Source organism: Oncorhynchus mykiss, chromosome 20 (genome assembly GCF_057628025.1).
Source record: "Oncorhynchus mykiss isolate SJ-2025 chromosome 20, ASM5762802v1, whole genome shotgun sequence".
Lineage (NCBI taxonomy): Eukaryota > Metazoa > Chordata > Actinopteri > Salmoniformes > Salmonidae > Oncorhynchus > Oncorhynchus mykiss.
In genome coordinates, this window is record NC_143041.1 from 49,986,787 (window position 1) to 50,004,147 (window position 17,361).

Consider the following 17,361-nt stretch of genomic DNA (forward strand, 5'->3'; position numbering starts at 1 on the left):
TGTGTATTGATCCCACTACACTAGACTGTAGTCCTGGAGGGCTCCACTGTGTATTGATCCCACTAGAGTGTAGTCCTGGAGGGCTCCACTGTGTATTGATCCCACTAGACTGTAGTCCTGGAGGGATCCACTGTGTATTGATCCCACTAGACTGTGGTCCTGGAGGGCTCCACTGTGTATTGATCCCACTAGACTGTAGTCATGGAGGGCTCCACTGTGTATTGATCCCACTAGACTGTGGTCCTGGAGGGCTCCACTGTGTATAGATCAAACAAGACTGTAGTCCTGGAGGGCTCCACTGTGTATTGATCAAACTAGACTGTAGTCCTGGAGGGCTCCACTGTGTATTGATCCCACTACACTAGACTGTAGTCCTGGAGGGCTCCACTGTGTATTGATCCCACTACACTAGACTGTGGTCCTCGAGGGCTCCACTGTGTATTGATCCCACTAGACTGTAGTCCTGGAGGGCTCCACTGTGTATTGATCCCACTACACTAGACTGTAGTCCTGGAGAGCTCCACTGTGTATTGATCCCACTACACTAGACTGTAGTCCTGGAGGGCTCCACTGTGTATTGATCCCACTAGAGTGTAGTCCTGGAGGGCTCCACTGTGTATTGATCCCACTAGACTGTGGTCCTGGAGGGCTCCACTGTGTATAGATCAAACAAGACTGTAGTCCTGGAGGGCTCCACTGTGTATTGATCAAACTAGACTGTAGTCCTGGAGGGCTCCACTGTGTATTGATTCCACTACACTAGACTGTAGTCCTGGAGGGCTCCACTGTGTATTGATCCCACTACACTAGACTGTGGTCCTCGAGGGCTCCACTGTGTATTGATCCCACTAGACTGTAGTCCTGGAGGGCTCCACTGTGTATTAATCCCACTAGACTGTAGTCCTGGGGGGCTCCACTGTGTATTGATCCCACTACACTAGACTGTAGTCCTGGAGGGCTCCACTGTGTATTGATCCCACTAGACTGTAGTCCTGGAGGGCTCCACTGTGTATTGATCCCACTAGACTGTAGTCCTGGAGGGCTCCACTGTGTATTGATCCCACTAGACTGTAGTCCTGGAGGGCTCCACTGTGTATTGATCCCACTAGACTGTAGTCCTGGAGGGCTCCACTGTGTATTGATCCCACTAGACTGTAGTCCTGGAGGGCTCCACTGTGTATTGATCCCACTACACTAGACTGTGGTCCTCGAGGGCTCCACTGTGTATTGATCCCACTAGACTGTAGTCCTGGAGGGCTCCACTGTGTATTGATCCCACTAGACTGTAGTCCTGGAGGGCTCCACTGTGTATTAATCCCACTAGACTGTAGTCCTGGGGGGCTCCACTGTGTATTGATCCCACTACACTAGACTGTAGTCCTGGAGGGATCCACTGTGTATTGATCCCACTAGGCTGTAGTCCTGGAGGGCTCCACTGTGTATTGATCCCACTAGACTGTAGTCCTGGAGGGCTCCACTGTGTATTGATCCCACTAGACTGTAGTCCTGGAGGGCTCCACTGTGTATTGATCCCACTAGACTGCAGTCCTGGAGGGCTCCACTGTGTATTGATCCCACTAGACTGTAGTCCTGGAGGGCTCCACTGTCTATTGATCCCACTAGACTCCCACCATGACCCATTTAGAACCACACACCCATGTCCCATTTAGAACCACACACCCATGTCCCATTTAGATCCACAAAACCATGACCCATTTAGAACCCCACATCCATGTCCCAGTTAGAACCACTCACCCATGACCCATTTAGAACAACCATGACCCATTTTTAACCACACACCCATGAACCATTTAGAACATCCATGGCCCATTTAGAACCACACATCCATGACCCATTTAGAACATCCATGACCCAAATAGAACCACACATCCATGTCCCAATTAGAACCACACACCCATGACCCATTTAGAACCACCATGACCCATTTTTAACCCCACACCCATGACCCATTTAGAACATGCATGGCCCATTTAGAACCACACACCGACGACCCATTTAGAACCACACATCCATGACCCATTTAGAACCACACATCCATGTCCCATTTAGATCCACCATGACCCATTTAGAAACACACACCCATGACCCATTTAGAAACACACACCGACGACCCATTTAGATCCACCATGACCCATTTAGAACCACACACCCATGACCCATTTAGAACCACACACCCATGACCCATTTAGAACCACACACCCATGACCCATTTAGAACCACACACCCATGTCCCATTTAGAACCACACACCCATGAACCATTTAGAACATCCATGACCCATTTAGAACCACACATCCATGACCCATTTAGAACCACCATGACCCATTTAGAACCACACATCCATGACCCATTTAGATCCACATACCCATGTCCCATTTAGAACCACACACCCATGTCCCATTTAGAACCACACATCCATGTCCCATTTAGATCCACATACCCATGTCCCATTTAGAACCACACACCCATGACCCATTTAGAACCACACATCCATGACCCATTTAGATCCACCATGACCCATTTAGAACCACACACCCATGACCCATTTAGAACCACACACCCATGTCCCATTTAGAACCACATACCGATGACCCATTTAGAACCACACACCCATGACCCATTTAGAACCACCATGACCCAAATAGAACCACACACCCATGACCCATTTAGAACCACACACCCATGACCCATTTAGAACCACACACCCATGTCCTATTTAGAACCACACACCCATGTCCCATTTAGAACCACCATGACCCATTTAGAACCACACAGCCATGACCCATTTAGAACCACACACCCATGTCCTATTTATAACCACAGATCCATGTCCCATTTAGAACCACACACCCATGTCCCATTTAGAACCACACACCCATGTCCCATTTAGATCCACACAACCATGACCCATTTAGAACCCCACACCCATGTCCCAGTTAGAACCACACACCCATGACCCATTTAGAACAACCATGACCCATTTTTAACCACACACCAATGACCCATTTAGAACATCCATGACCCAAATAGAACCACACATCCATGTCCCAATTAGAACCACACACCCATGACCCATTTAGAACAACCATGACCCATTTTTAACCACACACCCATGACCCATTTATAACATCCATGGCCCATTTAGAACCACACATCCATGACCCATTTAGAACCACACATCCATGTCCCATTTAGAACCACACACCCATGACCCATTTAGAACCACACACCCATGACCCATTTAGAACCACACATCCATGACCCATTTAAAACCACCATGACCCATTTAGAACCACACATCCATGACCCATTTAGATCCACATACCCATGTCCCATTTAGAACCACACACCCATGTCCCATTTAGAACCACACATCCATGTCCCATTTAGATCCACATACCCATGTCCCATTTAGAACCACACACCCATGACCCATTTAGAACATCCATGACCCATTTAGAACCACACATCCATGACCCATTTAGATCCACCATGACCCATTTAGAACCACACACCCATGACCCATTTAGAACCACACACCCATGTCCCATTTAGAACCACATACCCATGACCCATTTAGAACCACACACCCATGACCCATTTAGAACCACCATGACCCAAATAGAACCACACACCCATGACCCATTTAGAACCACACACCCATGTCCTATTTAGAACCACACACCCATGTCCCATTTAGAACCACCATGACCCATTTAGAACCACACACCCATGACCCATTTAGAACCACACACCCATGTCCTATTTATAACCACAGATCCATGTCCCATTTAGAACCACACACCCATGTCCCATTTAGAACCACACACCCATGTCCCATTTAGATCCACACAACCATGACCCATTTAGAACCCCACAACCATGACCCATTTTTAACCACACACCAATGACCGATTTAGAACATCCATGACCCAAATAGAACCACACATCCATGTCCCAATTAGAACCACACACCCATGACCCATTTAGAACAACCATGACCCATTTTTAACCACACACCCATGACCCATTTAGAACATCCATGGCCCATTTAGAACCACACATCCATGACCCATTTAGAACCACACATCCATGACCCATTTAGAACCACACACCCATGACCCATTTAGAACCACACACCCATGACCCATTTAGAACCACACACCCATGACCCATTTAGAACCACACACCCATGACCCATTTAGAACCACACACCCATGACCCATTTAGAACCACACACCCATGACCCATTTAGAACCACACATCCATGACCCATTTAGAACCACACATCCATGACCCATTTAGAACCACACACCCATGTCCCATTTAGAACCACATACCCATGACTCATTTAGAACACCCATGACCCATTTAGAACCACACATCCATGACCCATTTAGAACCACCATGACCCATTTAGAACCACACACCCATGTCCCATTTAGAACCACACACCCATGTCCCATTTAGAACCACACACCCATGTCCCATTTAGAACCACACACCCATGACCCATTTAGAACCACACACCCATGTCCCATTTAGAACCACACACCCATGTCCCATTTAGAACCACACACCCATGTCCCATTTAGAACCACAAACCCATGACCCATTTAGAACATCCATGACCCATTTAGACCTACACATCCATGTCTGACAACACAAGATGATTGACCAATTATGTGTCAGCCTAACCAGAACAAGAGCCTTTAACATGCTATGTGACACCAAGAGGCATGCCTAACAGGACTTTATAGAAGATAAGAGGAGCCTAACAGGACTTTATAGAAGACAAGAGGAGCCTAACAGGACTTTATAGAAGACAAGAGGAGCCTAACAGGACTTTATAGAAGACAAGAGGAGCCTAAAATGACTTTATAGAAGATAAGAGGAGCCTAAAATGACTTTATAGAAGACAAGAGGAGCCTAAAATGACTTTATAGAAGATAAGAGGAGCCTAAAAGGACTTTATAGAAGACAAGAGGAGCCTAAAATGACTTTATAGAAGATAAGAGGAGCCTAAAAGGACTTTATAGTAGATAAGAGGAGCCTAAAAGGACTTTATAGAAGACAAGAGGAGCCTAACAGGACTTTATAGAAGACAAGAGGAGCCTAACGGGACTTTATAGACGATAAGAGGAGCCTAAAATGACTTTATAGAAGACAAGAGGAGCCTAAAATGACTTTATAGAAGACAAGAGGAGCCTAAAAGGACTTTATAGAAGATAAGAGGAGCCTAACAGGACTTTATAGACGATAAGAGGAGCCTAACAGGACTTTCTAGAAGATAAGAGGAGCCTAAACGGCTTGACAAACAACACTCATCATAGGACACATTGGTTCTTTAGACATGATCAGTATTCCACATCACAAATAACAAATAATGTGCCAGAAACTGGGAATTTCTCCAAGTTTATTTTCTACATAATCTGAATTCTCAGACTCACTCATGGGGCTGATTCATCTTATTTTTTTTATTTTTTTTTCAAACACATATTTTACATGACATGTTAAATATGGAGCCAAAGTTAGTCACAACAAATTTGAATTCATAACATACGTTTTGCAGAGGCGTGGTCTTCTACTCCTTGCTTCATGAATATATGTAAATCAGCGTTCTAGCCAGTCACTTTCTGTGTAGTTCGGACAAGCTTTCAGATCAACTGTGGACAGACAGAGTAAATCAACCTGCATGCTTTTTTTCTGCAGATAACTAAATGGATAGCAAAGGAATATAAAGATACGAACTAACTAGAAGACCCTGAGCAGACAGAGGAAAGGAAAAAGGAAGCGTTTTTATTTAAAAAAAATCTGTGTTGTGTCTTGTTGGAGAAAGTCTTGTTCTCTACTCCGTGCATGTTTTGCATTGGAGAAGTGCATTGGTGCTTTTAATCGGCCAGACGCGGTCTAGTTTCCAAGCGGAGCTGCAAGACAACACCAGAGACATGGTTTTGAGACTGGGCTCGGTTGTTGGCGTTGCTGCTTTTTGTTTACATGCGTTGTTGTTGTGGTTTTATGCAAAGGTATGTGGATTACTTTACCGTTGCACATTGTGGAATATGCCCAGAGGGCTACTGTGGACGCATTGATTCTTCAGTATGCTACGTTGATTTAAAACATCATGTTCGGACTGTGGGAAATGTATAGTTAGAGTATATAAGTTCTATGGTTGTTTGTGTTTTTATGTGTTGTTGAACTGCATTGATCGGGTGCAACCCTCCTCACCAAGCCCGTTTTGAGTTTTGCCCGGTCAAATGTGTTTAACAAGTCAGATTTAGTTGTTTTCGAGAACTTTATGGCTCAATTAGTGTGATTATATTATCCATAGTTTACATCGTTTTGTAGAGGCGCTTGCAACTGTTTTTGTTGTTTTTCTAGCTGACTATCTATTTATCAGTGCAATAAAATCTCAGCGAGGCAAAGTGAAATTAACTCCACAAAATGTGGAATTCTCAGCAACAGTTTATTTTGCATGAATCTATAAAAGCAAACTGCACCGTTTGTCTGCGCTGTTACACTCTCTCCATGTCCAGCGGTTTCACCGTTCCTTGGTTCTGCTTTTACCAACAGGTGGTGGAGGGAACCGGTCAGTTCGAGTTGGACATCTTATCGATGAACAACCGGAACGGCGAGCTTCTTAACGGGCAGTGTTGTGACGGTTCACGGATCACCGGGGATCGGAAATGCAGGATGGATGAGTGTGATACGTATTTTAAAGTGTGTTTGAAGGAATACCAGTCGCGGGTCTCAGCTGCGGGACCGTGCAGTTTCGGGTCCGGATCTACGCCTGTCCTGGGAGGAAATGTGTTTTCTTTGAAGAGCTCTGCGAGGAATGAACGATCCAGGATTGTTTTGCCGTTCAGTTTTGCCTGGCCAGTAAGTAACTATCTTAGACCTCTTCAATGACCTAAACATAATTAGGCTAGACTGTTAAAACAGGATAACCATAATATTTTGGGGGTTTAAAAAAAAAAATACGAAAAGGATTGTATGTCTCTACGTGTTATGGGATGTAACTTTAGCTCGGTTATATTTGCAATTATACTGCTAATCAATCACTTGTCTAGTCCAATAAGAATAAAACATAGAGAATGGTTTAATGTTGCATATTGTCTGTCAACCTACCTACCATTAAGTCATTTGACACGGGAGATCTCCATGGCTTCCTCATTAACTAATTCACCAGACCACAGGTGTGAAATTGTCATTTGTTTTCTACAAAGAGAAATCTACGATTTAAATTATGCCAGTCATTATTATGCTAGAAATATGGAGAGCCTACAGTAGGACAAGGTTTTTTATTTCTTCATTCAGAGTATTCTTCTATCAATAACATCTGGCAGAGGTGGCCCCATGGAGTTCTGTTATCCAGCTGGCAACAAGTTGTTACTATTCCACCCTGTATTCAGCTGGCAACAAGTTGTTACTATTCCACCCTGTATTCAGCTGGCCCCAAGTTGTTAGGTTTCTACCCTGTATCCAGCTGGCCCCAAGTTGTTAGGTTTCCCCCTGTATCCAGCTGGCCCCAAGTTGTTAGGTTTCCCCCTGTATCCAGCTGGCCCCAAGTTGTTAGGTTTCTACCCTGTATCCAGCTGGCCCCAAGTTGTTAGGTTTCTACCCTGTATCCAGCTGGCCCCAAGTTGTTAGGTTTCCCCCTGTATTCAGCTGGCCCCAAGTTGTTACTATTCCACCCTGTATCCAGCTGGCCCCAAGTTGTTACTATTCCACCCTGTATTCAGCTGGCCCCAAGTTGTTACTATTCCACCCTGTATCCAGCTGGCCCCAAGTTGTTACTGTTCCAACCTGTATCCAGCTGGCCCCAAGTTGTTACTATTCCACCCTGTATTCAGCTGGCCCCAAGTTGTCAGAGGATTCCACCCTGTATTCAGCTGGCCCCAAGTTGTCAGAGGATTCCACCCTGTATTCAGCTGGCTCCAAGTTGTTACTATTCCACCCTGTATTCAGCAGGCCCCAAGTTGTCAGAGGATTCCACCCTGCATTCAGCTGGCCCCAAGCTGTTAGGTTTCCCCTCTGTATCCAGCTGGCCCCAAGTTGTTAGGTTTCCCCCCTGTATCCAGCTGGCCCCAAGCTGTTAGGTTTCCCCTCTGTATCCAGCTGGCCCCAAGTTGTTAGGTTTCCCCCCTGTATCCAGCTGGCCCCAAGTTGTCAGAGGATTCCACCCTGTATCCAGCTGGCCCCAAGTTGTCAGAGGATTCCCCCTTGTATCCAGCTGGCCCCAAGTTGTTAGGTTTCCCCCTTGTATTCAGCTGGCCCCAAGTTGTTACTATTCCACCCTGTATCCAGCTGGCCCCAAGTTGTTAGGTTTCCCCCATGTATCCAGCTGGCCCCAAGTTGTTAGGTTTCCACCCTGTATTCAGCTGGCCCCAAGTTGTTACTATTCCACCCTGTATTCAGCTGGCCCCAAGTTGTCAGAGGATTCCATCCTGCATGCAGCTGGCCCCAAGTTGTCAGAGGATTCCACCCTGTATTCAGCTGGCCCCAAGTTGTCAGAGGATTCCACCCTGTATTCAGCTGGCCCCAAGTTGTTAGGTTTCCACCCTGTATTCAGCTGGCCCCAAGTTGTTAGGTTTCCCCCCTGTATCCAGCTGGCCCCAAGTTGTTAGGTTTCCCCCCTGTATCCAGCTGGCCCCAAGTTGTTAGGTTACCCCCCTGTATCCAGCTGGCCCCAAGTTGTCAGAGGACTCCACCCTGTATCCAGCTGGCCCCAAGTTGTCAGAGGACTCCACCCTGTATCCAGCTGGCCCCAAGTTGTTTCTATTCCCACCTGTATCCAGCTGGCCCCAAGTTGTTTCTATTCCCACCTGTATCCAGCTGGCCCCAAGTTGTCAGAGGACTCCACCCTTTGATCATGTCAGTTCTGGTTCCCACCTCTCAATTCTTACACTGTGAATTAATGTCATGTTGTGACAGGGACTCTGGTTTGGTGTTATGATGTTGTGTGGGAGATTGTGGTTTACTAACCCCAGTGTTGCTATGAACATGAGACAGTAAACATGTGGTATGACCCTAGTCTTGCCTGGCAGACTCACTCGGGGCACTCCACTACAGCTTTGGGAAGATACTAATTTGACCCTTAAGGGGTGCGTTCCGCAGGACCAAAACGTTTTAACACTCAGATAGAAATATGCAATGTAGAACATGTATGCCTCTTAACATCAGCTGTATTCGTGGCGTTCTGCAACGTTAAACAACTTGGCCCAGGTTTCACTCTTCTCCAGCCCCACTATGTTCTTCCTCCTAGTCCCTACATGCTGCTGTCAGATCTGGGTTCAAGTTCTAGGCCTATTTCATAAGATATAGATCGATAGATAGATATGCTTGATTCATCTTTCCTGTTGCAATGTAACCAACAGAAATGTCCCAATAGTAGTGCATTACTGCTTGATGGGTTGTATAGGCAGACTGGAAATTGACATGTGCAACCTAGTTCCCCCTCCCCAGTATCTGAGAAGTCTTTTAAAACAGTCAAACGAAGTGTTGCTATTTTTTAGCTCAATGGAATTAGAAAAAAACATAATGGACTCTTTGAATGCTGTTTTTACTTTTTGGCAAAAGTCAACCTTTTTAAAGGGAAATTCCATCCAAAAGCTCTCTTTTGGTATTTGTTTCCTCAGTCAATTGTTGATATAATCCCCAAAATGCTTTGCATGTCAGTAATCAAGTTTTCAGGATTATATAACTTTCAAAATACTCAAATACAGACGGTGTGCCGCTAAATGCATATCTTAGTGATTTTAAACAGATCTGGATTTGGGACAGTTTGTAGTTTTCAGAAGGCTTCCCTAGGCTGCCACACACAGGGTGCAGTAAGGTGGAACAGTCAGCCTGGCTGGTCCTTCCCTGTCACCATGGTCCCTGTCACCATGGTCCCTGTCACCATGGTCCCTCTGTCTGTGGGAATGTGCGTGGCGTAACATGCAAAGGTGTTCTGCAGATGTTCCAAAGCTAGAGCAAGGGCCACTTACATTCCTGTAGTAGCCAGGGCCATTGAGCCTGTCTCTCTCTGTGTCTCTGTTTCTGTCTCTCTCTGTTTCTGTCTCTCTGTTTGTCTGTCTCTGTGTTTCTCTCTGTGTCTCTCTCTCTGTTTGTCTGTCTCTCTCTCTGTGTGTCTGTCTCTCTCTCTCTGTGTGTCTGTCTCTCTCTCTCTGTTTGTCTGTCTCTCTCTCTCTGTTTGTCTGTCTCTCTCTGTTTGTCTGTCTCTCTCTGTTTGGCTGTCTCTCTCTGTTTGTCTCTGTTTCTGTCTCTCTCTGTTTGTCTCTGTTTGTCTGTCTCTCTCTCTGTGTGTCTGTGTCTGGAAAGCATGGTTCGCTGAATGTGTTTCAGTAAGGGAAGATGGCTAGCTTAATAAGTTGTCTAACTACTTACTTTAACTAGTTTATATCAAGATAGGGGGAATGCTGAAGACGCTTTTGGCTGAGCTGGTTGTCTTTATACTGTCACAGCGTGTGGATGGATAGCCAGGCCTATCCTCATTAAGTACAGCAGTGGAGTGTGGGTGGTGTGGTTAAGGAAATGCCTGAGTTCCAACCGAGTGTGGCGGGACGAGAGGGACCCAATCAAAGCCCCAGGCCCAGTGACAGGCATAGCTGGGAGGGACCGCAGGCCCAGGCCCAGTGACAGGCATCGCTGGGAGGGACAGCAGGCCCAGGCCCAGTGACAGGCATCGCTGGGAGGGACAGCAGGCCCAGGCCCAGTGACAGGCCTCGCTGGGAGGGACAGCAGGCCCAGGCCCAGTGACAGGCATAGCTGGGAGGGACAGCAGGCCCAGGCCCAGTGACAGGCATAGCTGGGAGGGACAGCAGGCCCAGGCCCAGTGACAGACATAGCTGGGAGGGATAGCAGGCCCAGGCCCAGTGACAGACATAGCTGGGAGGGACAGCAGGCCCAGGCCCAGTGACAGACATAGCTGGGAGGGACAGCAGGCCCAGGCCCAGTGACAGGCATAGCTGGGAGGGACAGCAGGCCCAGGCCCAGTGACAGGCATAGCTGGGAGGGACAGCAGGCCCAGGCCCAGTGACAGGCATAGCTGGGAGGGACAGCAGGCCCAGGCCCAGTGACAGACATAGCTGGGAGGGATAGCAGGCCCAGGCCCAGTGACAGACATAGCTGGGAGGGACAGCAGGCCCAGGCCCAGTGACAGACATAGCTGGGAGGGACAGCAGGCCCAGTGACAGGCATAGCTGGGAGGGACAGCAGGCCCAGGCCCAGTGACAGGCATAGCTGGGAGGGACAGCAGGCCCAGGCCCAGTGACAGGCATAGCTGGGAGGGACAGCAGGCCCAGGCCCAGTGGCAGACATAGCTGGGAGGGACAGCAGGCCCAGGCCCAGTGGCAGACATAGCTGGGAGGGACAGCAGGCCAGGCCCAGGCCAGGCCCAGGCCCAGGCAGACATAGCCGGGAGGGACAGCAGGCCCAGCCCCAGTGGCAGACATAGCTGGGAGGGACAGAAGGCCAGCTCCAGGCAAAGCAGAGCTTCAGTCCTTACCATGTCCCTTTTTATCAACCAGTGGCACCCAACCAATCACCCGCCTCTGCCGTCTGTCCACAAGAGCCAATCAATTTTCTGAGTACAAAGAGTTGATATGATAACTATCCCTGGTGATTGTTGCTGCTTGCTGAAGTACAGAGACACCTGGGAGGAGGAGGAAGCCGGAGCTCAATGAAAGACGGCCTCCATTCTATTATAACGACCTCTAGGTCTAACCAATGGGGAAAGACCTCCTCTGTTGTTCTGTACAACAGCAACTAGGGCCAAGACCCATCAAGACTGAAATGGAACCCTGTCTGACCCTATCGTGGACGGCTGTCATTCGAGCAGTGCTGAGATAAGTCCATCCATTATTTGTGACATTTTTAAATAATGTTCCATGTCTGGGTAGTTTACTATAATGAGAGACTTGAAACAGTCTTTTTTTTCTTATGGAAAGTTTTCTGTTTTTGTTAATTTGTGTTATCAAGTTGTCATGACATTGATATCAACATGGACCTTAGCCTTGTGCTGCTTGTACAGGCGACTTCATCTGTGGACAAACTGATCGCCAGGCCTGCCAATGTCTACAACATCACAGGGTTGACTAAATCTAAAGTCAATGAGATGAACAGTCTGCCAAGCTGATTGTAACCATGTACAATAGCTCCATTCACAGCCACAGAGAAGATACCCTCTGACACCCTCAGCACACAGGGGGACAAACACCTACCTGGAGGTGACAGCATTCCCTCCCCCATATGCCCCCCTAGGCACAACTACGACAACATAACCAACAAAAACGGGTCACAACTCCTGCAGCTCTGTTGCACACTGTGTATGTACATAGTCAATGGTAGGCTTCGAGGGGACTCCTATGGTAGGTACACCAATAGCTCATCTCTTGGCAGTAGTACTGTAGACTACTTTATCACTGACCTCAACCCAGAGTCTCTCAGAGCGTTCACAGTCAGCCCACTGACACCCCCATCAGATCACAGCAAAATCACAGTCTACCTGAACAGAGAAATACTCAATCATGAGGCATCAAAGTCCAAGGAACGGAACAATACTAAGAAATGTTATAGATGGAAGGAAAGTTGTGTGGAAATCTACCAAAAAACAATTGAGCAACAACAAATTCACTCCCTTCTAGACAACTTCCTGGACAAAATGTTTCACTGTAATAGTGAAGGTGTAAACATGGCAGTAGAAAACCTAAACAGTATATTTGACCTCTCAGCTTCAAATCTAAAAATGTCAAACAGACAACTTAAGAAAAATGTTGACCTGTTTAACCTCTCTCTCAAATAAAATACTATAAAATTCAAACGTTCATTAAATCACACATGTAAGATACCAAATTAAAGCTACGCTCATTGTGAATCCAGCCAACATGTCAGATTTCAAAAAGGCTTTTCGGCGAAGGCATAAGAAGCTATTATCTGATGATAGCACAACAGTAAACAAAGAGACAATAGCATATTTCAACCCTGCAGTCGCTACACAAAATGCAGAAATAAAATCTAAATAATGCCTTACCTTTGACGAGCTTCTCTTGTTGGCACTCCAATATGTCCCATAAACATCACAAATGGTCCTTTTGTTCGGTTAATTCCGTCGATATATCTCCAAAATGTCCATTTATTTGGCGCGTTTGATCCAGAAAAAAAACTGCTTCCAATTTGCGCAACGTCACCACAAAATATCTCAAAAGTCACCTGCAAACTTTGCCAAAACATTTCAAACTACTTTTTGTAATACAACTTTAGGTATTTTAAACGTTAATAATCGATCAAATTGAAGACGGGTCTGTTTTCAATACAGGAGGATCACAAACTAACGCTACTTTTCTAGTCTTGCGCAACTCTCAAACAGTACACATAACGTTACCCTGATCAAAGATGGCCGTACTTCTTCATTACACAAAGGAATAACCTCAACCAATTCCCAAAGACTGGTGACATCCAGTGGAAGCGGTAGGAACTGCAAACAAGTGCCTTAGAAATCTTGTTTCCCAATGAAACTCATTGACTAGACAGTGACCTAAAAAAAAAAATTCTGAATGGTTAGTCTTTGGGGTTTTGCCTGCTACATAAGTTCTGTTATACTCACAGACATGATTCAAACAGTTGTAGAAACTTCAGTGTTTTCTATCCAAATCTACTAATAATATGCATATCTTATTTTCTTGGCATGAGTAGCAGGAAGTTGAAATTGGGCACTCTATTTATCCAAAAGTGAAAATGCTGCCCCCTATCCCAAAGAGGCTAACCACTTCTGGGGAAAATTGTAAAAACAATGAACAAACAACACCACGAAGAGTTATCTATCCAAAATGGAGATGCATGGGTAAACCACTTCTCCAATCTTTTTGGCTCTATAACAAAGAACAAACAGCAAAAACATATACATGATCAAATACAAATCTTAGAATCAACTAATAAAGACTACTAGAACCCACTGGATTCTCTAATTACCTTGAATGAACTACAGGACAAAATAAAAACCCTCCAACCCAAAAAGTGGGTTCTGTGGTGTTGATTGTATCCTCAATGAAATTATCAAATATACAGTCCACAAACTCCAATTGGCTTAAATACTTAAACTCTTTAACATCATCCTCAGCTCTGGCATCTTCCCCCAATATTTGGAACCAAGGACTGGGGTGGCAGCATCATGTTGTGGGGGTGGCAGCATCATGTCACCATAGCAGCACCCACTCGTAGCACGCGCTCCAGCAGGTATATCTCACTGGTCACCCCCAAAGCCAATTCCTCCTTTGGTCATCTTTCCTTCCAGTTCTCAATAACCCCAAGTGTACTTCCAGAGTTGTGGCAAAATTGCTTAAGGACGACAACAGTCAAGGTATTGGAGTGGCCATCACAAAGCTCTGACCTCAATCCCATATAGAATTTGTGGGCAGAACTGAAAAAGTGTGTGTGAGCAAGGAGGCCTACAAACCTGACTCAGTTACACCAGCTCTGTCAGGAGGAATGGGACAAAATGCACCCAACTTATTGTGGGAAGCTTGTGGAAGGCTACCCGAAACGTTTGACCCAAGTTAAACAATTTAAAGGCAACGCTACCAAATACTAATTGAGTGTATATGTAAACTTCTGACCCACTGGGAATGTGATGAAAGAAATTAAAACTAAAATAAATTATTCTCTGTACTATTATTCTGACATTTCACATTCTTAAAATAAAGCGGTGATACTAACTGACCTAAAACAGGGATTTTTTTTACAAGGATTAAATGTCAGGAATTGTGAAAAACTGAGTTTAAATGTATTTGGCTAAGGTGTATGTAAACTTCCGACTTCAACTGTATCTCTCTCTCTCTCTCTCAGTACCAGGGTTAAGAGCTAGGGTTAAAGTTTGGTTTTTGGGGTAGGTTTAGGGTAAGACTACGGGTTAGGGAAAATTTGATTTTGAATGGGACTGAAAAAAACCCACAAGGTTACAAGGATGTGTTTAACTACCGGTCAAACGTTTTAGAAACACTTAGTCATTCCAGGGTTTTCTTTATTTTTACTATTTTCTACATTGTTGAATAATAATGAAGACATCAAATATGAAATAACGTGGAATCATGTAGTAACCAAAAAAAGTGTTTATATAAAATATGATTTGTTTCTTCAAAATAGCCACCCTTTGCCTTGATGACAGCTTTGCATACTTTTGGCCTTCTCTCAACCAGCTTCACCTGGAATGCTTTTCCAAAACTCTTGAAGGAGTTTTGGAAAAAAGTATGCTGAGCACCACACCAATCCATCTCAATTGGGTTGAGGTCTGGTGATTGTGGAGGCCAGGTCATCTGAGGACTGCAGCACTCCATCACTCTCCTTCTTGATCAAAGAGCTCTTACACAGCCTGGAGGTGTGTGTTGGGTCATTGTCCTGTTGAAAAACAAAATGATAGTCCCACTAAGCCCAAACCAGATGGGGTGGTGTATCGCTGCAGAATGCTGTGGCAGCCATGCTGGTTAAGTGTGCCTTGAATTGTAAATAAATCACTGTATCCTTCTCCGGCTACCACAGTATGGAGGGGTCTGTGGTGCGTCTGCCGGACATCATAGCCCTAAGTGTGTCCAAACCTTTGCCGAATGGCTGTTCGTAGAGGATTAGCAGTCATGTTTTGAGGTGCAGGGTGTGACAGTCCTGTTGTCCTGCCTTGACACAATAAACCAGGTGCCTCAGGAGCTTCAGAGGGTGACGGACTGTTGGTTTCCTGCTGAGGGTGTCGGACTGTTGGTTTCTTTGTTTGACACCTAATCTGTAGAGAGGAGTCAGAGACCCAGGATGGAGCAGCAGTGTTATCTAGCCACAGTCAAACAGTCAAATAAAGTTTATATATGTCCAAATTGGTGAAGTGAAATGAAAAAAATTACTTGTTTATTTAAAAAAATACATTTAAAAAAATTACAACTGAAAAGTGGTGCGTGCATATGTATTCAGCCCCTTTGCTATGAAGCCTCTAAATAAGATCTGGTGCAACCAATTACCTTCAGAAGTCACACAATTAGTTAGATTGCACACAGATGGACTTTAGTGTTTCACATGATGTCACATGAAGTGTCACATGATCTCGGTGTATATATACAGCTGTTCTGAAAGGCCCCAGAGTCAGCAACACCACTAGGCAAGGGGCACCATGAAGACCAAGGAGCTCTCCAAACATGTCAGGGACAAAGTTGTAGAGAAGTACACATCAGGGTTCGGTTATGAAAAAATATCTGTAACTTTGAGCATCCCACGGAGCACCATTAAATCCATTCATAAATGGAAAGAATATGGCACCACAACAAACCTGCCGAGAGAGGGCCGCCCACCTAAACTCACGGACCAGGCAAGGAGGGCAGTAATCAGAGAGGCAACAAAGAGACCAAAGATAATCCTGAAGGAGCTGCAAAGCTCCACAGCGGAGATCGGAGTATCTGTCCATAGGACCACTTTAAGCAGTACACTCCACAGAGCTGGGCTTTACGGAAAAGGGGCCAGACAAAATAAAAAAAATAAGCAAACGCGTTTGGTGTTCACCAAAAGGCATGTGGGAGACTCCCCAAACATATGGAAGAAGGTACTCTGGCCAGATGAGACTAAAATTGAGCTTTTTGGCCATTAAGGAAAACGCTATGTCTGGTGCAAACTCAACACCTCTCATCACCATGAGAAACCCATCCCCACAGTGAAGCATGGTGGTGGCAGCATCATGCTGTGGGGATGTTTTTCATCGGCAGGGACTTGGAAACTGGTCAGAATTGAAGGATTGATGGATGGCGCTAAATACAGGGAAATTCTTGAGGGAAAGCTGTTTCAGTCTTCCAGAGATTTGAGACTGGGACAGAAGTTCACCTTCCAGCAGGACAATAACCCTAAGCATACTGCTAAAGCAACACTCAAGTGTTTAAGGGGAAACATTTAAATGTCTTGGAATGGCTTACTCAAAGCCCAGACATCAATCTAATTGAGAATCTGTGGTATGACTTAAAGATTGCTGTACACCAGTGGAACCCATTCAACTTGAAGGAGCTGGAGCAGTTTTAACTTGAAGAATGGGAAAACATCCCAGTGGCTAGATGTGCCAAGCTTATAGAGACATACCCCAAGAGACTTGCAGCTGTAATTGCTGCAGAAGGTGGCTCTACAAAGTATTGACTTTGGGGCGGTGATTCGTTATGTTTTTTGGTCGTTTCTCTTGTTTAATGATAACATATATTTTGCATCTTCAAAGTGGTAGGCATGTTGTGTAAATCAGGTTGTAAGGCAACAAAATAGGAAGAAATGCCAAAGGGGGTGAATACTTTTGCAAGCCGCTGTATGTCATAAACCTTCAAAGTTCCAGATT

At 45.5% G+C, this 17,361-nt stretch overlaps 1 protein-coding gene across 2 annotated transcripts in view; it reads left to right on the forward strand.

Annotated features, from left to right (window-relative positions):
- The first annotated feature begins 5,606 nt into the window (after nucleotides 1-5,606).
- Nucleotides 5,607-17,361, forward strand: part of LOC110515455 (protein jagged-1b) — a 134,966-nt gene continuing 123,211 nt past the window's right edge. For both annotated transcript variants that reach the window (XM_036956438.2, XM_036956439.2), the window contains exons 1-2: nucleotides 5,607-6,046; nucleotides 6,594-6,899. In XM_036956438.2, the coding sequence (XP_036812333.2) occupies nucleotides 5,969-6,046; nucleotides 6,594-6,899 (384 nt within the window). In that variant the 5' untranslated portion in view covers nucleotides 5,607-5,968. The remainder of the gene's footprint in view (nucleotides 6,047-6,593; nucleotides 6,900-17,361) is intronic.